At 46.9% G+C, this 19,914-nt stretch overlaps 2 protein-coding genes and 1 long non-coding RNA gene across 6 annotated transcripts; 1 reads left to right on the top strand and 2 right to left on the bottom strand.

Moving 5' to 3' along the window:
- Positions 1 to 127: 127 nt before the first annotated feature.
- Positions 128 to 8,085, bottom strand: fzr1a (fizzy/cell division cycle 20 related 1a). Of its 2 annotated transcripts, none has more exons than XM_048988739.1 (14): positions 7,966 to 8,085; positions 5,564 to 5,728; positions 4,914 to 5,042; positions 4,552 to 4,615; positions 4,321 to 4,451; positions 4,151 to 4,233; positions 3,784 to 3,967; positions 3,633 to 3,698; positions 3,450 to 3,552; positions 3,169 to 3,353; positions 2,420 to 2,653; positions 2,056 to 2,160; positions 1,842 to 1,934; positions 128 to 1,683 (listed from the first exon to the last, which is right to left on the bottom strand). In XM_048988739.1, exons 2-14 carry the CDS (start codon positions 5,630 to 5,632, stop codon positions 1,642 to 1,644), a joined length of 1,488 nt encoding a protein of 495 aa, XP_048844696.1. In that variant the 5' UTR covers positions 5,633 to 5,728; positions 7,966 to 8,085; the 3' UTR covers positions 128 to 1,641. The 2 variants fall into 2 exon arrangements, with proteins under 2 accessions (XP_048844696.1, XP_048844695.1); XM_048988738.1 differs by lacking the exon at positions 7,966 to 8,085 and adding an exon at positions 6,992 to 7,245.
- On the top strand, positions 7,318 to 11,002 carry LOC125716453 (uncharacterized). The gene is made up of 2 exons (XM_048988748.1): positions 7,318 to 8,271; positions 8,855 to 11,002. Exons 1-2 carry the CDS (start codon positions 8,107 to 8,109, stop codon positions 9,971 to 9,973), a joined length of 1,284 nt encoding a protein of 427 aa, XP_048844705.1. The 5' UTR covers positions 7,318 to 8,106; the 3' UTR covers positions 9,974 to 11,002.
- A 3,113-nt stretch (positions 11,003 to 14,115) lies between these two features.
- On the bottom strand, positions 14,116 to 19,255 carry LOC125716459 (uncharacterized). 3 transcript variants are annotated; one of them, XR_007384338.1, is made up of 4 exons: positions 16,331 to 19,255; positions 16,088 to 16,186; positions 15,903 to 15,995; positions 14,116 to 15,555 (listed from the first exon to the last, which is right to left on the bottom strand). It is a non-coding gene; the product is annotated as an uncharacterized LOC125716459 (long non-coding RNA). The 3 variants fall into 3 exon arrangements; XR_007384337.1 differs by having other exon boundaries at positions 16,088 to 16,421; positions 16,613 to 19,255; XR_007384336.1 differs by having other exon boundaries at positions 16,088 to 19,255.
- Positions 19,256 to 19,914: the final 659 nt, after the last annotated feature.

Raw genomic sequence — 19,914 nt, 5'->3', positions numbered from 1 at the left:
CCTCTAGCGGTGTTTCTACGTAGCTGTTTAAAGTGTCTGTAAATAGCGAGCTGCCCCTCTACCAAATTAGGAAGTGTTGCACAGTGAAGGATCTGGATACCCGAAAACACCACAGACAAGACAAACATGGGCCAAAAATTAGAATTTATTCAGTTATGTCCATAAATTCTTTGAGTTTGTGTTAAACATTCTTTAAGCTGTTCAAGTTGGCAGTTACGATCTTAACTTTGCTGTTGCTAAGAAAAAATGACATACAAAAATAAAAAATAAAAAAAAAAAACCCAGGACATAAAAACAGTAAGTCAGTGTTGAAATTTCTCTCACATTCAATCCAGATTGTAACACTGTCCACAAGTCAAATAAATAACATTCATTCAAATAGTAAAGCATGCCATTCAAGCAACCACAAGCAAGAGCAACACACACAAAAAAAAATTACAAACGTCATTTTTTTCATAGAGTGATTTTCCCCCCCAAATATCCTACAGTCGGATCAACTTGTGAAAAAAACGGAAATTTGGATGAGCTGAAACTCAAATATGCATGGAATTATAATACAATATGTACCTGGGAACTTCACCGTGAAACATGCACACGTCCTATTTTAAACCTGGATCTGCGTCTGGCAGCACAGCAGAACCGCACAGCACTGCCGATATTGTTCTGGGTTAAGCATGCATACTGACAGGGATCATAGCTCACCATCCTTTTCGTGACCATCCTATGCAGATGATGTGAGTGATTCACACAGGATTTCATCGCAAGATGATGAAAAGCAGCCAGGCTCAGCTCTTTAAAGCACGCCGATGACGGCAGCAATCACACACGTACGGCAAGGAAACCACAGCGGCACACAGACCATTTAAAGAGGTCAAACTGATGAACAGAAATAGGTTTAAACGACCAGGAATTTCACTGATTAGCCAAAGCTAGTGTAAAAGACGAACAGCCTTAAATTAGTTTTCCAACGAAATGGCCAAATTTTAACTAAAAATTGTTCGCATTCAACTGCTTACCAACATCTTCTAACTGCTCAATCACTTTAAGTGAAGTGCTTTTATACATCAAAAATGTTAATTCTCTTCTACAGTTGATAGTAATTTTAGGTCCTCTGTAGGTCCTTAGCTTCCATTCCCTGATTTCCATAAAGAAATACAACATAACTATCACTGGGACTTAAAAACATGTGTTTGTTTTAACATATCCTAGTCTCGGTTTGGCTCCACCACATTCTTAAAAGGAAAAACATTTGTCCAGCAGTGTCCAGGCCCTGTTATTTCAAGGTAATTGGTTTGCACCATGTTAAGGCTGGTTCGCGCAAAACTTGCGGTTTGCAACACACACACACACACACACACACACACACAAAATGGTACAAAACGGTACATAGAAAAAGAAAAGCCAAAACAATCAGAACAGAACTGTACATTTAACAAAAAACAAAACAAAAATGAATTCCTTTGATTCTGTATTTGGCTGTCCCAAAATTAAGTCTCTTTGTAAACAAACAAAAATGAGGAGAATTGGGGGGGGGGGTGGGGGGGGGGGGGGGGCGTGGCTTGGTGAGTGACAGTCATGCTCTGGCATCGGCATGTTGTCTCGGTGGAGTCTGATGCTGCTCCCCCAGAGCGCTGCGCTGTGCTACCGTATCCGGGTGAAGAGATTCAAAACCGACACTGATTCCTGCAAACAAAACAGACGGATTACAAGCTGCAGGTCCCTTTTAAACAATGAGCACTGCAAATTCACCACACCCACACGCCCACACACACACACACACACACACACACACACACACACACACGATAACTCCTGGCCTAGTGCCCCACATGGGCCATCACCTTTGTCGACCGCGTTTTGCTGAACACATTCCAGAAGCGCAGGGTCTCATCTCCAGCCCCCGTGACGATGGCCTCTCCATCTGGTGACATGGCCTACAGGAGGAGAACCCCCACCCCACCCCCACAAAATTTAACACCAAACAAGCAGCATGGCACAGACCACAGAAAAGTAGTGACTAGACCCCCGCCCCCAGCACGCAGCCACAGCCCCTACCAGATAGAGGACTCTGTACGAATGACCCGTCAGCTTGGCCACCTGAGTTAGGGAGGGGTACTTCCACACCAGGATCTGGTTCTGAGAGTAGCCGTGGGTGCTCACCTGTGGATGGGGGGGGGCAGCATAGCAATTACGTCGTCGATTTCCAAGTGGAAGAACATCCATCGATCCACCCACCAATCCATCCATCACACTCATCCATCCATCTGTCTAATTGGCCAATATCCCAAGTAGGGAAACTTAATGTCTTGGATAGGTTACTTCGCCACGGTAAATTTAAAACCAGGAAGAAGTGAAACTGCGCCTGGCTAACTAAACACGCTCTCCAGCACGCGGGCAGGGCGGGCGAGGCGGGCCATACCAGCTCGTTGGTGTGCTTGGACCAGGCCAGGTTGCAGACCTGCGAGCCTGTATCGGTGCACTGCAGCGGCTGTCCTGTCAGCGTGTTCCAGAAGCGAATGCAGCGGTCGGCCGTGCCCCCGCCCGACGCCAGCAGCCCGTGCTGGTGGGGCGACCAGGCGATGGCCTTCACCGCTGCCAGGTGCTCTGTGTATTGCTGCACTGGCAACACGCTGGAGTGGTTCCACACTAGCAGCTAGGGAAAGACACCAAGCCTCAGCATCACACTGCGCTGGTATCACTGCACACTGCTGGCCCTCTATGCCTGTTTGCAGCTCATCGCACTCCAGCGACACACAGAAATACGCCAAATGCACTTTATCAAGTTCGTAATATTCATAACGCTAACTGTATAGTCCAATACAACATTGACACTGTCACACAGCATTTCCAGTTCCCCCATTAAAAATAACACTGCACAATATTCTAAATACCTGTACATATTCACTGTAAACTTAAAATTCTATAAGAACATATTACTTCAAACCTTTTTATTCCACTTTTACTAGAAAATAATTACAGTTTATTTTCCATCCTCTTTATATCTGTATTCCTGCTGATGGACCAAACAAAATTTCACCACCAATGAGATAAAGTCAAACGTAAGACTAGGACAGTGATTAAGGGTGGGAAAGGCTCAACTATAAAGACCCGAGCTAAACAATGTCAGCACACACCCATCGCCACCCACACACCCCCCCCCACACACACCTTGTTGTCGTTGCCCCCGGAGGCGAGCAGCTGGTGGTCTGTGCTCCACTTAAGGCCGCAAACCTCTTGCCGGTGGCCCTGCAGGCGGCGCTCTGATTGCAGTGGCGGGGTGCGGATGTCCCGCTGCAGGATCACGCGGTCGCGGCTGCCCGACGACAGCTGGTCCGCGTTCCACGCCAGCGCCCCTGCCGGGGGGAGGGAGGAGGCGGGGTTAACGCAGGCCTGTCGAAGAGGAACCTTCAAACGCGACGCGTGAAAGAATAACAGCGCAGGCGTCTCACCGACTCGAGCCGTGTGCCCCTCCAGCGTGGAGAGCTTCTTGCCGGCGGCGGCATCCCAGATTTGCACAAAGCCTTTGTGCGTCCCCACGGCGACCAGGTTACCCTGGAAACAGTGCGCCTGTCAGAATACCACGACGCAGACGAGACTACCCGGAGATGAGGGATGAAAGCACGGGTACTCACCCTCTCGGACCACCCGACGGAGGTGACGGAGTCCCCCTCCACCGAAAGGTCACACAGTCGGGTCACCTGCAAGCGGGCGAGAGCCGTTTAACCGGCGGCCTCCGACTGAATCGGAAACGGGAGCCATAGAAACGGCCCATCGCCACGGTACCTGGCTGGTGCAGGCGCTCCACAGGTAGACGCAGGTGCCCAGGCCCACGCTGAGCACGTTCAGGGACGACCAGTCCACCAGGTTCAGGTAGAAGTCGTCCTGCAGCTCGGGGGCGTCCAGCACCTTGAAGGGGATCTTGGAGATCTTGCGGGTGGGTTTCCGCGGCGAGCGCAGCAGCTTCTGACTACAGGACGCGGCAAACGCAGAACGTGAGTCGATACATAAAATAACAGACGTTATATATTTTATGGACTCTGCGATGTTTGCTCTAGTGAACCATCAGACCCACAGACCTTAAAACTACTGTGTGTGATTATAACATGATGCTACGTGACTCCATACCTGATCTGTGGTGCGGATTTCTTACCTCTTGCTGCTGACGGGCGATAAGGAATATGGCGAGATGCTGTTTCCATCGTCAGGGGTGGAGCGCTTGGCGCTGATTGAGTACTGCAGGCCGGGAACAGACAGACCAATTAAATGCAAGTCCTCCAAATAAGGACGGGGCTATAATGCTGGGGGCAGGGCTAAACTGACATTAAAGAGGCTCCGCCTCTCGGGCGTGGACGGCTGCAGACGGCGGTCCTCCGTCTGGGGATCCTGCACTTTCTCGATGCCAGCACCGAGCAGCTCATTCTTCAGGAGGGCGGAGTACGCCAGCCCATCCGCTGGACAAAGAGCAAGGAGCAGGCCATTGAGTCTCAGTCCTACAGAATTACGCAATACTATAAGGAATCGGGACGTAGATATTTAAGGAGCAAAGATCACCTTTGCTGGTATCAGACGTAGCGTCCTTGGTTTTCCTGTTCTGACTGGGCGACTTCTCGTTCTCCTACAAACAGGCATTTCCCAGTATTAATCAACAATGCAAGTTTCGGGCAGGGTGGCCACCTTCGACTGACTGGAGTGAGATTTTCCATTCGAAACTCGTCTGCACAATCATGCACATGCATTTACGTCCATGTAACAGTTTAATTAACTGCAATGTACCCCGACACTTCTGATGTCGCTAATTTTAGGTTTATAACGCGATAATACAGATCCGCCACAAGATTTCTTGGGTGAGCGAGAGAGTTTGCCGGATGCGACAGAGTTGGCCGCCCTGCAGGGGGCAGTGTTCAGGAGCTCACATTGATCCTGTGGAAGTTGATGCTCCAGTTGGCACCAGCTCGGGACGGAATAAACCGGTCACCATGCTTGCTGGGCGAGGACAGCGGGGAGTTAGTGGGCGTCAGAGATCGCATCACTTCCGTCACTTTCTGCAAGGCAAAAAAATAAGAGAAGACATTGCCAATGTTTCCTCTACATGAAGCTAGTTCTCCTATTGAATATGAAGTAGAGAGTTCTAAACGAACTGCATCCCCACCCTGGGAAAGAGGACCCTTCCTCCACAGCCCAGGCAGCCATGTGGCACACAACAGAGTTCTCAACATCACCACTGCGAAGCCAATGGGAGACAATGAGCTGGATCTGAGGAGGACTTTTCTGAAGGAGGATCTGAGTGTAACAGACCTCAGTGCCACTTAACCTCCCCTGGAAACCCAAACAGTCTTCTGAAGATCTCAAAGTTTTGTGTTACACTGTAGAGGCGAAAATCCCACGTAAAAGGAAACATAGGAATTAGCACTGATAAGCTGTTGTTACTGAAGTCTTTACTCCTGCTGGGTCATGAATTTCAAAAGACTACACATACTCTATGACTGCCCCCACAATCGAAACCACGAGGAAACAGGAAATCTAGAATGAGTCACGGCCAACATGTATCCTTATGGAAACTCACAATGGGGCTGGGAATCTCGTTCTGGATGTTGATCTGCCGCAGCAGCCGACGTTCATAGTCCTGATCCATGGCTGGACCGGAGTGGGAGGGAACCCACCGGCTGGGAAGGAGCTGGGGCTGCAGCAGGGGGCCGCAGCAGGACTCGGCGTGCCGGCGGTCGGTAGTCTGCACACGCCCGGGGAAAACAAAAGGCAGCGCTGCAGTGATACTCAGAGACTGACCAGCCTGCCTTGTTCACATCTTGTTCCCACTGACACTAAGCATTCCTCGCAACAAACATGCGTACAACCACAGGGGACAACCGTGCACCGTGTTTTACGATGAGCACCTAACACAGGAAGGGCTTGAAAAAATTAACCAGACAACAAGTATAGCAGAAAAACACATTGCAAACTTCAAAAGATACACACACACACACACACACACACACACACACACACACGTAAAAATTAAGTTTGGGGACTGAGTGCAGGGTCAGCCGTCTATCCAGCACTCCTGGAGCTCTTTTTTTTGGGGGGGGGGGGGGATGAACCTTACTCAAGCGCCCAGAGGCTGTTCTGTGGAACACAGGATTCGAACGGTCGCCTTTTTGATCACAGACAGCAAGCAATCTCAGTTACAGACACAGCAGTATTCCTGAAGAGCTCTCAACGCTCATCATGCAAAAGAAAAGGTCTGTTAGCCACGTCGTAACAGCATCAAGCTTCTCTACACCTTCTCCAATGAAAGGAAAACTCACAGAGATCATTCCAACAGCTATCTCCAGACACCAGGTGCCCTTGTCCCAAATCTAAAATTACCCTAACCGAACGGCTTTCACAGAAGAGACAGTTCTCCCAGGAACAGAAATGCCTAGTATACAATAGCTGCTTAAACATTCATACATTAAGCAAGTAATTAGTTTGGCTCAGTGCACGAAAGTTCATTTTAAAATTTAAAGTGACCAACAAGCTCGCTATCTGGGGCCAAAACACTAGCAGTAAAGTATACTTAGTGAACATCGAAGTACAGCTGTCAGCGCGTCCCCACCCATTACCGAGATACCGATTCCTTCTGCACATTCACCAGGCCAGCTAATCGATTCCTATTCATCTGTTAGGTATCTCAGGTAATACCTTATTCTCATGAAACGATGATCAACAATTCAATATTAAAAACAATCACAGTATAAGCTGATGTACCATCACTGGAGGTTAGCAGAAATTCGAGGACCAAAGTAATAATAGTTCACACCCAGCTCTCGCAAATATTGCAGAATAAAGGCAATTCTAAATTAAAGTAAAAATGCAAATGATTACGTCTTCTTGCTTCGGAGATAGTCCAAGAAGGACATATTATGGCATAGATACCGCATTAATCCTACGTTATGAAGTAGAATTTGTGGCTTCCCAGCTAGAATATTGTTTGGGTTCAGTTGTAGTCGCCTACCTCAGCTAAGGGGACTGGCGATCCTAAACTCGCTGGGCCAACTGCTTCTTGGCATATGCGGATTAAAAACCCCAAAGCAGCCGGCCTTAACTCGCGTAGGATAAGAGGCCAGCAGCCATCCGCAATTTCACCAATTTCCACAGTGCGATTAGTCAGGTTTCGCCTTATTCTTCCCCAGTCCCGATGTAACATGGACGACGCCAAGAATGTTTGCTATCCTTTGGGCCGCGGTGCATTCTGGGCGCCGGCGTGATGACGTCGTACAATTTGAATCAATACAAAAAAAGCCAATCTGCGTTGTCAGGGAAACCCGCTTTATTTCAATGTGTGACCGCTAGTCTGCTAACCGCTAACATGTCTATTGTCTGTGTAACTGGCTGGCTAAAAAGCTAGCCCGCTGACACGCACTAATAATGCGTGAAAACTACCAACGAACAAAACGCCACATCGCTCTGATTATATTAACTATTAATACAACATACGATTACAATCACCAATCTTCGTAAATGTTGGAACTTGTCTATGCTGCACGCTGTTTTAGCTTGGCTTTAATCTATTTATTCACACAATGACCAGAAAATCGGAAAGCATGAATTAAACTTTATTAAAAGGTCTCGGGGGAAGTGTGAAAGCTATTGGTTAGATAACCACACTAAAGCTATAATTACGATCTAGTTACGTATTTATTCCTTATCAGTCTGTAATTCATTGGCTAGTGTTTGTTGAAAGTGATACCACGGAGGTCAGCTGGAGTTCTCACCACGGTAGCTGGCTGGGTTAAGTAATGAAAATATTAAATAACTCATCATGATGTAAAATGTGAACGTTTAGGAACTACAGCTTTTTAAAAAACGGATTCCTACAGACAGGAATAACATTCCTTCCCAGTTTCCGGTAGAGCATCTTGAAATCAGTATGGGATTTCAGTCACGGGAATTCAAATAAAGTACGTAAAATACATCAAAACAGCATACCAAGGAGACTGCCTTCACGGGAAAGTAACACTTTTACATGGACGAGCTACACCGCGCCTGCGCTCCACGCCGCCGCCGTGTCCCCGCCCCCACCGCCGCAAGGCCGCCGCTCGTGCAGCTGGACCCGGGGCGCGTGCGAAAATGGCCGGCGACGAAGCGCCGCGGCCGCTTGTCCTCCTGCTCATGTACCTGCTTATGAAGCGCAGGAAGGACATGAACGACGCCGAGGCGAAAAGGCGGAAGGAGGTCCGGCGCCGAATCGCACACAGGCAGCATTTCCTGCAGAGGCAGCGGAGGATGCTCATGGTAAAGCATGCATAGGGGCAGCCTGAATACGCCGCAGGGCACGATCTGAACGCGATGCTCGTATGGAGTTAGTTTATATGTTGGCCATACACACGGCAGTTCAGAAAAGCACCTATCCTGTTCCTAAATAAAATACAGAAAGTGAATTTGCATATATTTCTCCTGTCTTGGAAAATTGGGAATATTGTTAATGGTGTTATCTTATAAATTTCTAATTCAACAGTAAATTATGATTGCAGAACAGGTTTGAGATTGATGTTTAAAAAGTCTCGCTTAAGTAATAAATGTGCCTCACAAATGTATCGTTGTATCTCTTTACCTCCCCATCTTGTCCTGTCCATCCAGCAGCTCCAAGCCAAAGTTTTGCTGCATCTATAAGTCATTTGCTGCAAAAACATTCAACAATATTTTGATTCTTGTAATTGTTCATCTGTCTCCACTGATTTTTCTTTAATCCACATTTATAATTCAAGGAACTGTCCACTGACTTCCTACAGGGTGGACAGATACCTCTGAATCACAGCAAATTCCGGTACCAGCAATGCAGATGTGTTCACAGTCCGGTCTTCTCTCCCCCACCCAGGTGCTGATAGCGTACAGCACGAGTTACCCCTGTAATCACCGCACACGCGCGTGGACCACCATCAAGTCCTCGGATTGGTGGGAACGGGTGGTGATGAACGAGTTCCAGCCCCATGATTGGCTGGAGAAGTTCCGCATGAGCAAAGACACCTTCTTCTTCCTGTGCGGCAAGCTGAAGGCGCGGCTGGCCAAGCGGGACACGCGTCTCCGGCCAGCGTTGCCCGTGGAGAAGCGCGTCGCTGTGGCTCTGTGGCGCCTGGCCACCAACATGGAGTATCGCACCATCGGCGTCCTGTTCAGCATGGGCCGCTCTACCGTGTGCAAATGTGTCCGAGACGTGTGTCACAGTATCGCCGCCTTGCTGGGGCCGGCCTACCTGCGGCCTCCCGGCGTGCAGGAGCTGGACGAGGCCGCCGGGCTCTACGAGCGGCACTGGGGCTTCCCGCACTGCGTTGGCGTTGTGGGCAGCCTCCACGTGCCCATCGTCACCCCCTCCGGCAATACCGCCCGCTACAGGAACAGCGCAGGGTGGCTGTCGGTGGTGCTGCAAGGCACCGTCAACGGGCTGGGCCAGTTCTGGGACGTGTGTGCCTGCTTCCCAGGCAGCACTGAGGACTCGGTCATCCTGCAGAACTCTACACTGTGGGCAGCGGCCACCGAGGGCGCTCTCTCCCCGCAGACGCCCCGACCTTTTATGGGCAGGCCGCTCCAGTACCTGTTGTTGGGCACCGAGGCGTACCCGCTGCAGACGTGGCTGCTGAAGAGCTACACTCCCTCACCACGGCTGACGCCAGGGCAGCGGGCCTTTAATGACCGGCTGAACCGCACGCGGGACGTTTTGGACGCCACCTTCCTGCGCCTCAAAGCCCGCTGGCAGTGTCTGTACAAGCACAATGACTGTGGCCTGGATCTGGTGCCAAGCATGATCTTGGCCTGCTGCATCCTGCACAACGTGTGTGAGGTGCACCGGGACAGCGTCCTGGATGAGTGGCTGGACGAGGTGAGCCGGGACTGGTGTCCGCAGCCATGCGCCTCGCTGCCCGTCGCCGCCGATGACCCAGCAGCAGAGGAAGTCCGCTCGCTTTTCTGCGAATACGTCCTGCAGCAGCAGAATGAATAAGACAATCGGCTCAGGCCTACATTTTATTAAAGACTTTTTTTTTTTTCTTACCTGCGTGTCCGTTTTTCTTCCGCAGTTAGTTTTTTTCACCTTTAAGGTGATACATGTACTTCACCAGCAGAGGGCAGAGTATTTTTTTCCCCCATCATCTAAAGCAGCGTTTCTCCAACTTATTTGTCCTGGAGACCAGTCATGTCAGGCTTTGGGGCTGCAGGGCCCTGTATAAACGACTGCCCCCAACCCCCCGCAGATGCATATCTGCATAGATAGATAGATATTATTACTATAGATAGATAGTATTACTATTATTATTATTTTTATACCTGACCTAATCTGACTGAATTTTGATTGGTGCAGAAGTGAGGCTCCACGGACCGGCAGGAACTCTCTCAGGGACCGGCAGGAACCCTCTCACGGACCGGCACCGGTCTGCAGCCCATAGTTTGAGAAACGCCAATCTAAAGCATTCAAAATACCACTAACTGAACAGCATTCATATGATACTGATTTTCTGTATTCTTTTTACAACAAATGAGTTTGTGCGTCCATACAAATTACAAAAAAGTGTCTTTTACTATAAAATACAGGAACAGCAGCATTTTCCCCTCAACTCAGGAATACATTTGTATTTCTGATTTTTTTCTGCTTCCTAGGTGTTAAATTGTTTTATACAAGAGGTTAAATAGCCATTTTAGGTGGAGAATAGCCAGCTGGCTCAATTATTTATACTGTTTTAGTGAGATAGAAGTAGAGGTGAAGATTTCAGGTTCAGGAAGTAAAAATCCAGACCATGATTTACTTTCAACCAACCAGGTGAGCATAAAGAGTCACAGTCACAGAGTACTCAGCTGGTTGGTTGAAACAAAATCCTGGTCTGGATTTGTACTCTCTGGACCTGAAATCTCCACCTCTGGATAGTTCATGATATTGAACTAGTTGCCACATTGAAAAGTGTTCAATAAAAGTTTGGTAATTAAAAGAGAAAAGTAAAATACTTTTGACTACCGTTGCGTCAAAGCTGACTAACATTCTCCCTCCTAGATCGTTTGAAACATTCATGAAGTCATTCGTGGGTTTTACGATATTTTTTGTTCAATTTGTATTGCAGTGATTGGCAATAAAAATGTCAAATGAAAACATGCAACAGTAACAACGATCGACATCGAAATTCCACACATATGCAATGCTGTGAATTTGTTGAACTATAAAAATGCTCATCTGGCAATGATACGCTTCTGAAACGATCAGATTACAAATGTCTTAGTTCCCATTAAACTCCCAGACTGTCTCACCAGTGCCACTCACAACTAGTTTTCCATCCAGCTCATATTATTTAAATCAGCTTGAATGGATGGAATTCATTGAAATTTACTGTTACACTGATAAAGAGGGTCCCTACATTCACACTTTTGCATTTCCTTTATATGACCATTTGTGAACTTCCCATAAAACAGGATATATTTCCTTTAGAATAATCGATCTGTAATTTTGTTTTGGGTTCATTTACCTACACATCCACACAGCTACTGGCCTGTCATTAGACTGGAGATTATGTGTAAGAGGATTTCCTTTCTTGCTGACGAATATGTAATGAATAAATCAGATTGGACATCTTAGGTTTAGTATAATACGTAGTATTATTTTATCAGCTAGTCTCCTATGCAGTGTTACAGTATTACTCAAGTTACATCATTTTCTTGCATAATTCTCATTAATGAGTATTATTAAGCCTGGAAAATGGATTTTGTGCGGACAATACAAATTCCATTAGGCCACAGACTCCAATAAAAGTGCCCCCAAGCCTCATGTGGTGAAGGTAGGCCACAGCTAATCGTGTGGTATCACGCTGTCACCCTGCTCCGTAGCTCAGACAAGCCACAGTGGTCCTTTCGATACGGTTTCGTAATGACGAAACTTTATTGGTCGACTGAAGTTAATCCTGGCAGCATTCAAAGGAGGTCAGAGGGGTGCACTCTGGGCATGTTACGTGGAGTTCGTGGAGTTCTGCGTTCGCGAGGCAAACCTGAGCATGATCTTATTTAGCAGAACCTGTCTTGGTTAGCACTGTTGCCTAACAACTCTAGGACCAGGGTTCGAGTCTCTGCCATGGTTCCATGTGTGTGCAAGAGACCACGAGAGTGCAGAATCTAAGCATGAAATGCGTGTTAGATTGTAGGCTCCTGTAATACAGGGCAATGACTCCAGGTGGCAGTGAATATGTAGCAGATAAACACTTGTAGTAACGGTTAGTGACAGAAGGGGGGCAGCCTGCATATAGCAAGTCCAGAAGATGAGGCCAAGGGATAAGCTGAGATGTGGAGACATACTGATCTAGGTCAGCCTGGGGGAGGGAGATGGGATGAGGGTTGTTTAATCAGTATAAAGACAAAGAAGGTGACAAGGTGAAGCAGGCATTCCATCGGTCACCCAGGAGGTGAAGGGACAGTCATCCGGTCAGACTCAGCACTACGAGACAAGAAACATGCATCCTCTTATGATCTTTAACGTCACCATGAACATCCTCATCACCATCCTTTTCTGGAGCTACATATGCGTCTATTGGCTTGGAGTGTATGACCCAGACGAGGACGATCCATCTTAGCTCACTGGTACCACTACTCATGGTTTCCAGCACTGGAAGCGGCCAGTAGGTATTTGCAGACATTTTCTCCTGAACTCACCTAGATAGTAACCGGTTGCTGATGTAGCCTATTGAAGCTGAATAGTATCTATACCGTACGTTCTTAATGCCCTGAGGATGTTTTGCTCTCTTTGATTCCTATGAGCATCGATTTTTTTTTTTTTTTTTAACACGGACATGAAACGGTGTGATGCTGTCACACCTCGTATCAGGGACAGGCGGACGAAAAGAATGGAACACAGTCTTCTTTGAAGTCGCCGCTTCGGCTGACGCCTGCGTCTGTCCAGCACATCGTGCAAAATAGTTCAGCAGCGGAATCGTATCTCAGCTTAACTGCAGCTCCCCGGATCTCTTTGGAATTTCACGTAGACACCAGCCTGCGGAATGTGGTGAAGCTAGGCGCTGATCATTTCATTTTATTGTCAGTTTCCTTGTCTTCAGTGACCCTGACCACGATGAAGGTGAACAAACAGTGCAGCTCCTGCAGATAATGTCCACGTATGATCAGTCATCTCATTCATCATTAGGAAATTAAGTACCCGATTTATTTTCAATGCAACGCCCATCACCGTTTTACTTTCCGGTTGTTTTCATAAAGGCTGCTTATATTTTTCTGAAAGTGGTCCTCATTTCAGTCTTTGCTGGTCAATTGTCTCCGAGACGTTTTTCCGAGCTGCCTGTTGGTTCGGTGATAGGTGGATGTGTGTTCTGTGACACCCCCAAAGACCGGTGCAGGACAGCGGTGAACGTAAGGCCAGGCCCTAGCTGAAGGCACTTTTTCATGTTGTGCCATGTGAATTTGCAGTTTCTTTCAAGAAGAAAAAGGTCACAGTTACCCGTGTCTGCGGGTATTTTCTTCAGACATATCAATCCCTCTCAGGAGGATTCTCCACTCACCTGCTCCTTCAGGTCATTTCATTCTGAAAACATCACAGTTGGACTTAAATCAATGAAGGCAATATGAGGCTTGCAGAATAAGTGAATCCAGCTGGAGATCAAGATGAAGAACGGAGAAATTAATATGGCTACGATTTTCTTTGTAACTTACAGAAAATCCCTTTCAGTCTGTGAAATGTAGCCCGAGTGAGGCTCGGCATTACAGGAATAAAGGAACCTGACTTCCAAGCAATCCTGCCCGAGTGATATTTCTCACAGGCAAACATCTCAACCAACGTAATGATACCGGAGCTGTGATACAAAGGTCATTCAACTCAAAGTCAGCGATGGCTCAATCCTTTTACCAACTTTCATCCAACCGCAAACTTCTACTGACTCTCTTTCTGGAATTATATCGATTTCTGCTGGAGAAAAAAATTCTATATATTTTTACGTAGCGCCTTTCCCAACACAGCTGTCCCGCAGTTTTGTTTTTTTGTTTAAAAAAAAAAAATCAACGTGTTCCGTTCTGTTAGCCATTTCAGTTTAGCTGTCAGCTACATCCAGGATTATTTGTATGGAGGGTTGTAGATACATGACGCCTAAAGCTCTTCCCACTGTAGTCTCATTCTGATCACTGCTTTGTGTAGGTTAGCGTGTACATAGACTGAGGTGGTAAGTTACTCATACACTGTTTCAAAGCAGCCAATACTTTGTATTGCAGTGAACTGACAAGTTGTTTTGACAGATTAACACTTGTATGATCTGAACTTGCTCAGGGTCTGTGATTGAAATGTCCTGATCTGTATTAAATAAACAATTAGCTGTAACCCATACCTCGCCTCTACTACATCCAATTATCTATTATCTTCAGCTGCCGTCAGTGTGAATTTAGCAGCTGTAAATGTCCAGATTAGTTGTATCCAGGTCATCGAAGCTTCAGGCTGAGTAACAGAGATTATCTAAATCCTAGTCTGTAATGGAGATCTCCTCTACGTCCATGATTTATGAGACGCTTTGCCCTGGACCTCTGGGGAAAAAACTCTGAAATAAAACATGTACTAGTACTAAACATTTTAACAAGTTTGTTTTTGACAGTGCTGGAACATTGTACTCAGTGCAATATAGTACAATAGTTTATTCCAATATTAATAATGTACATGCTATTTGCTGTATCTCCAAACGCCTCAACCAAGGTAGAGTCATGACCAGAAATGTTTGGACATTGTCGGTTATTGCAGTAGAGATAGGAATTAATCTCAATTTCTCAAAACGCTAGTTTGAATTTAGTAAAAGACAAAAATCCAGCGCACCAGCAAACTGACATGTGGTCTGGAAAAACCACGATCTTATCAATATCCAGAATGAAACTTTCACTTTTAGTGGCTACTAACAAAAAAAAAAAAAAGAAGCAAATCTACCCTGTATAAAAATATTATTAAAGCATCTCTAAATGTCACCAAAGATGTCTGGAGACCCATTCGAAATCTCACAGTTCCACGCGCCTCATTTATGATTAGGGTGCTTCAGTGTGTCTGGTGGGGAAACATCAAGATGTTCCAGGATAGGAAGTGATCTTGTGCTCCCAAATGTCAACATCGCTCTGCATCCATTTGCAGGCCTTCAAACATGCGATTTGTTTTGTTATATATCTATCCTGCACTAACCCAGAAACATCTTTGCTGCTGATCATTCACACTTAGATTTGAGGTTTATATTAGGAGTTGTAGGTGGGGGCTTTGTCATAGCCACTCAGGGCTCAGCAGCTTATGATTAACAACTTCCTAATTTACACTGCGGGGCGTCAACCTTTCCCTCCCCGCTCCACGTGCTCCAAGTACCTTGCCTGGCATTGGGATTTCCAGGCCTCATCCTTCTCAGGACGTTGTCCTTCAGTAGTCCTTAGGTCCACTTTCTTCTAAGCCGAGCTCAGCTCACCATGCGCTTGGATGGCTCAGCTGTGACACCAGAGGGCCAGCTGAAGCGGTGGGAGTGGAGACAGGAGTCAGGATAGCAGCTCCTTCATCACCTTCTCCGAGAGGCTCTCAGGCGGCTTGGCTAGAGCCTGCAAAGCGGAGTTTCTTTGGTAAGTACTTGCAGCGTTCTCGTCTTTTAATCTTCCTTCAGTTTTACAGTGAATTCACCAGTTTGGCTGGAGAGAAAACTGCAATCCCGTTACTTAACATCTGAAGTAACAGGTAAACATTACTTCTCTGAAGTTTAAAGATGGATTCCAGTCTACATAGGTTTCAGGAATCAAACACGCACTCAAGATTTCATCTTCAGCCGCGAGTCATTTGTTTTACGTTTATCAACCACGAGTGGAAAGTTTATTTAAACCATCAGAAGGAGGTTGCTCAGTGAGGTCTACAATCGTATTACAAATTTAAGCCGGCAGTCACAACCACTTACAAGGATACTGATGAATCAGTTCTGTACTGTGGGCCGGGATGGATTACTGTATAGAAAGCTGGACACATTCGGCAACTGGAGCGAGCATATTGGCTGGAGGGACGCAAACAAGACACTTTGACGGGAAGCTGACGCAGAGAGAGACATTGTCAGTTAGGAGCGGCGACATCACATGATGACCTCACATGTTTTTGTCTTATAGGTGGCCCACCGTAGATGAGAGAACAGGTGGGGGTGGTGAGGAGGCTCCCCCTCTCACCGTGAAGCTTGGGGGGGTGGGAGCACTGAGTGTCCGAAGAGGAGCAGAGACAGGGACGGGAGCGATGGATGTCAGCTCGTACCAGGACAATCAGCAGGTGGAAGTTCTGTTCAAGAACTACGTCCCCCCCACACGGGATGCCATCCACCTGCCCAAGTACGTCCTGTACCTGCTGATGGCGACGCTGATCGTGGTGACGGTCTTGTACGCCATCATCGGACACCTCATCAGGGACCTCATCCACGACCTGGCAGGTGAGCCTCGTGTGGGATTCGCAAAAAGGACACAAAGCTCAAGGGATGGTACAACCCCCCCCCCCGCCTTGGACTGTCAGGACACATATTATCATTGTTGGGATTATGGTTTTACCCCTAGGAATGAATGGACGGTCCCCATAAAGATATGAGTACAGGTCTGTGTGTGTGTGTGTGTGTGTGTGTGTGAGCCTCACCCACTGTGTTCCACTCTGCTTCTTTTGCACCCCAATCCCTGTAGACTATCTGTTTGGGGAGCAGCCTGAGGAATTAGAGGCTTCTCTCTGGGAGGCGCGGGACAAATTCAGCACCGACTGGTGCCCGGAAATGACCCCTGAGCTGGAGGAGTTGGCCCGCACTGAGATTGAAGTGTTGATGGAGGGCGACGAACGGTTTCCAGCTATCTGGGTCATCCCAGACCCCCGGGAGCTGCAACTGTATCAGAATGACCGGCGTGTGTCCTTCAGCCACTAGGGGTCGCCAGAAACGCCAGTGCAGACACGTGGGAGCCAACTCACAGCCTCTGGATGACAGATGACTCGGTAGACATTAAGGACTTAAGCTGTTGGTGAAGCACCAGGAAGCTCCTGCCATCGTAACCCTTGGGCAAGACACCTAATCATAATTGTTTCAGTACATCCAGTTGTATAAACGGGTTAAATGAAAGCTTTTAAGCACTTTAAGGCACCGTGAACAGAAGTGCCTGCTAAACAGCTACATTAAATAACCATAATAAATAAAGACCGACAGGTTTTTGTCAGCTGCTTTTCTGGTTCATGGATGCCGCGTAATACCTTCATACGCACTAACTGTGTTGCGTTGCTGACATTAGTGGAAACGCAGCAACATTTGCTACGAGCCCCTTGAAAGTCAAAGTGATGCTGCGTTTGCATCCACGCACCACCAATAGCCTCAGTGACAAAGCAGACGTTAAATTCGCTCTGAAGGTCAACAACAAACCAGGCAGAGTGAGTCTCAGAAGCTCGCGACGTGTAACGGCACCCATTTGTGGTTCGGACCAAACGCTCAGTGGCCTGAGATCGGGGATGGAGCCCTGGCTAATTGCTTTCTTGGCAGTGATCGTGTTTGACGTTTGGTGACATACTCTGATGATCAGTTCTAATATAGAGGGAAAATAAGACTTTCTGATACCAATTCCGATTCCTGACAATCAGGCCCCCGATCCTGTTTATTTCTGGCTGGTTTCTGCAACTTTCTTGGTCAATGTCTTTCCTGTAATCTCTGGCATTTCAGGACACAGCAGGTATAGAAGATGGATGGATGGATGTATCTTGACTACAAGTTGGTGCACCACTGGTTTGAAGGAACATCCAGAACCAAATGTCCAGCTCTACTTAGGGCCCCCAAAATGGCCTCGCAGAAACAACAGCAGCACTAAGCACATTAAAGCAAATCTGTACGCCAAGACCCATGCCAGTCACCTGACCCTGGTACACAGACGTCTGTGATGGCGCCCACGGTAGAAATCCCATTCAGGTCCAGCAGGGGGCAGTCACTAGGAAGCCACAGTCAATAGCGCAGGTCCTTTCATGACTGCCCCTAAAAAGCTTAGCAAACATTTGGCAACAACCTTATACGTGCATTTGAAAAGGGAAAAATATTGACATAGTTACAGCTCTGCAGAATTATTATATGGAAAAGGCAGGGAAAAAAACGAATCCCTAAGGTAATTACCGGAGAAAAAAACACTGGATGTAAAAAGCCAGCCACCCCCAGGCATGACGACCTTGCACGAGTCCGAAAAAAGTATGCGAGTGTTGTTTGAACAAAACCTAGGAATGAAATATGCTATCATCTATGCATTGTGTTCCAGAGCTCAGTGTTTGCACAATGCCAGCAAACACACGTTGTTAGCAAGTTAATTGGTTTAAACTGTGACTAAATTACATTACATCAATGCCTTTCGTCCTGATGGGATCGGTATATGTGCGGGGTGCAAGCAGACCCGGAACAGCACATAAAACATCTCCAGGAAGACCCATAGGAATCGTACTGCACAATAGTTTCATATGAGCCGTCATTAGCTGGCGAGATCCAGGAAAAATTCTGTCCCAGACTCACCTCACCCAAAACCGGGGTGTTTCACACTTCGGCTGCGATGTTAATGAACACGTTGACGTGTCAAATGAAACCGATTAGCAAATTAATCGCGTAGCGAATCAGTGAAATGCCGTCGCTTAACGAGCCAGTTCCCGGTTAATCGCCAATGTCCGACACTTCGTTTCTCAGTTGCGCTCCCAAGCTTTAACGAGCAGCTCTGTCTGAAGTGCTGCCATAAGCCGTGAAGCCAGCCTACAGAGAGAGAGAGAGTCATCGATGCTTACTGAGGGGAGTTACTGCAGATTAAAAACAGCTCCGAGGGCTTCCAGAATGGAGTCAGGGCAAACCAGGCAACATCTCCGATTAAGAGCCAAATGTTTATCACTGATTTAAGTCAACAGGCATTCTGCGTCTTAAACAGCAAATAGTATTACCTTTACAGCGGAGACAAAACACAGCTTTTCCCAAACGAACAATGCAAGGGTGTCTATATTTATCGGTCGGTTCAGTGTATGAACTATTAAGTTACCCCCATGTTTGCTACTAGGGATCAGGGGGTATGTTTGTAAATAGGGATTGTAGCTCAGAGGTTGGTGGTGTCAGGCAAGCCCCGCTGTAGTGTCCTTTACAGAATGTACATCCATTCGTCCATTTATCTTCCAACTGCTTATCTAGTACAAAGATGTAGAGGTCTTTAGTTAAAAAAGAGCCGGCCATGTAACAAAATCACCATATTTTATAGCCTATCATATGCGCAGCATGAAATGATTTCACGGAATTAAGACAGATACGCAGTAGTTGGAAAAAAATCACAAAATGACCACTAGGTGGAACCAGATGCTTCGAGTATTGCAGTAACGGAAACCGCTTTAATGAGAATTCAAATTTAAGTGAGGTGTTTGAAGATATTATTCAGGGCAAGCACCAACAATCGAATCGGCTTGATTATCACACCCCTCAAGATAAATAAAACAGGCGTCTGTACCAGAATTACATTAAAGTCTATAACAATTTAATATGAAAGTTAAAAATCAGTAGATGCAGGGTCTTGACAGAAGTATAATTAATGCATTAGAAAAATTTAAGCAATGTCTACTTTTTTCACCTTTGTTACTGTATATTACGGGAAGAGCATTTATGGCAGAAGAGGTCAAGTAGGTTGTGATAAAAATTAGCATACTGCACAGGAGAAATGGAGGGAGTCACTCCCACCCATTCCCCCCCCCCCCCCCCCACACACACATACACCATCTCAAGATAAGGGGAATCATACCACATCGCAAAAGTGTGTCTTACTGGTGCCTGGTGGGGACGATATGGCCCAGGAAAGGCAGGCTAGAGAACATTCTCGCAGGATGCTAACGGACATTCTGGCAGCATTTTAACTTTACATAATCCAAAATGGTGCCATAAGTCTGGAAAGCCCAGCAAAGAGGAC

Source organism: Brienomyrus brachyistius, chromosome 21 (genome assembly GCF_023856365.1).
Source record: "Brienomyrus brachyistius isolate T26 chromosome 21, BBRACH_0.4, whole genome shotgun sequence".
NCBI classification, from domain to species: Eukaryota; Metazoa; Chordata; class Actinopteri; order Osteoglossiformes; family Mormyridae; genus Brienomyrus; species Brienomyrus brachyistius.
Note: the sequence above shows the minus strand (reverse complement) of the source record. Positions and strands in the feature narration are given on the sequence as shown.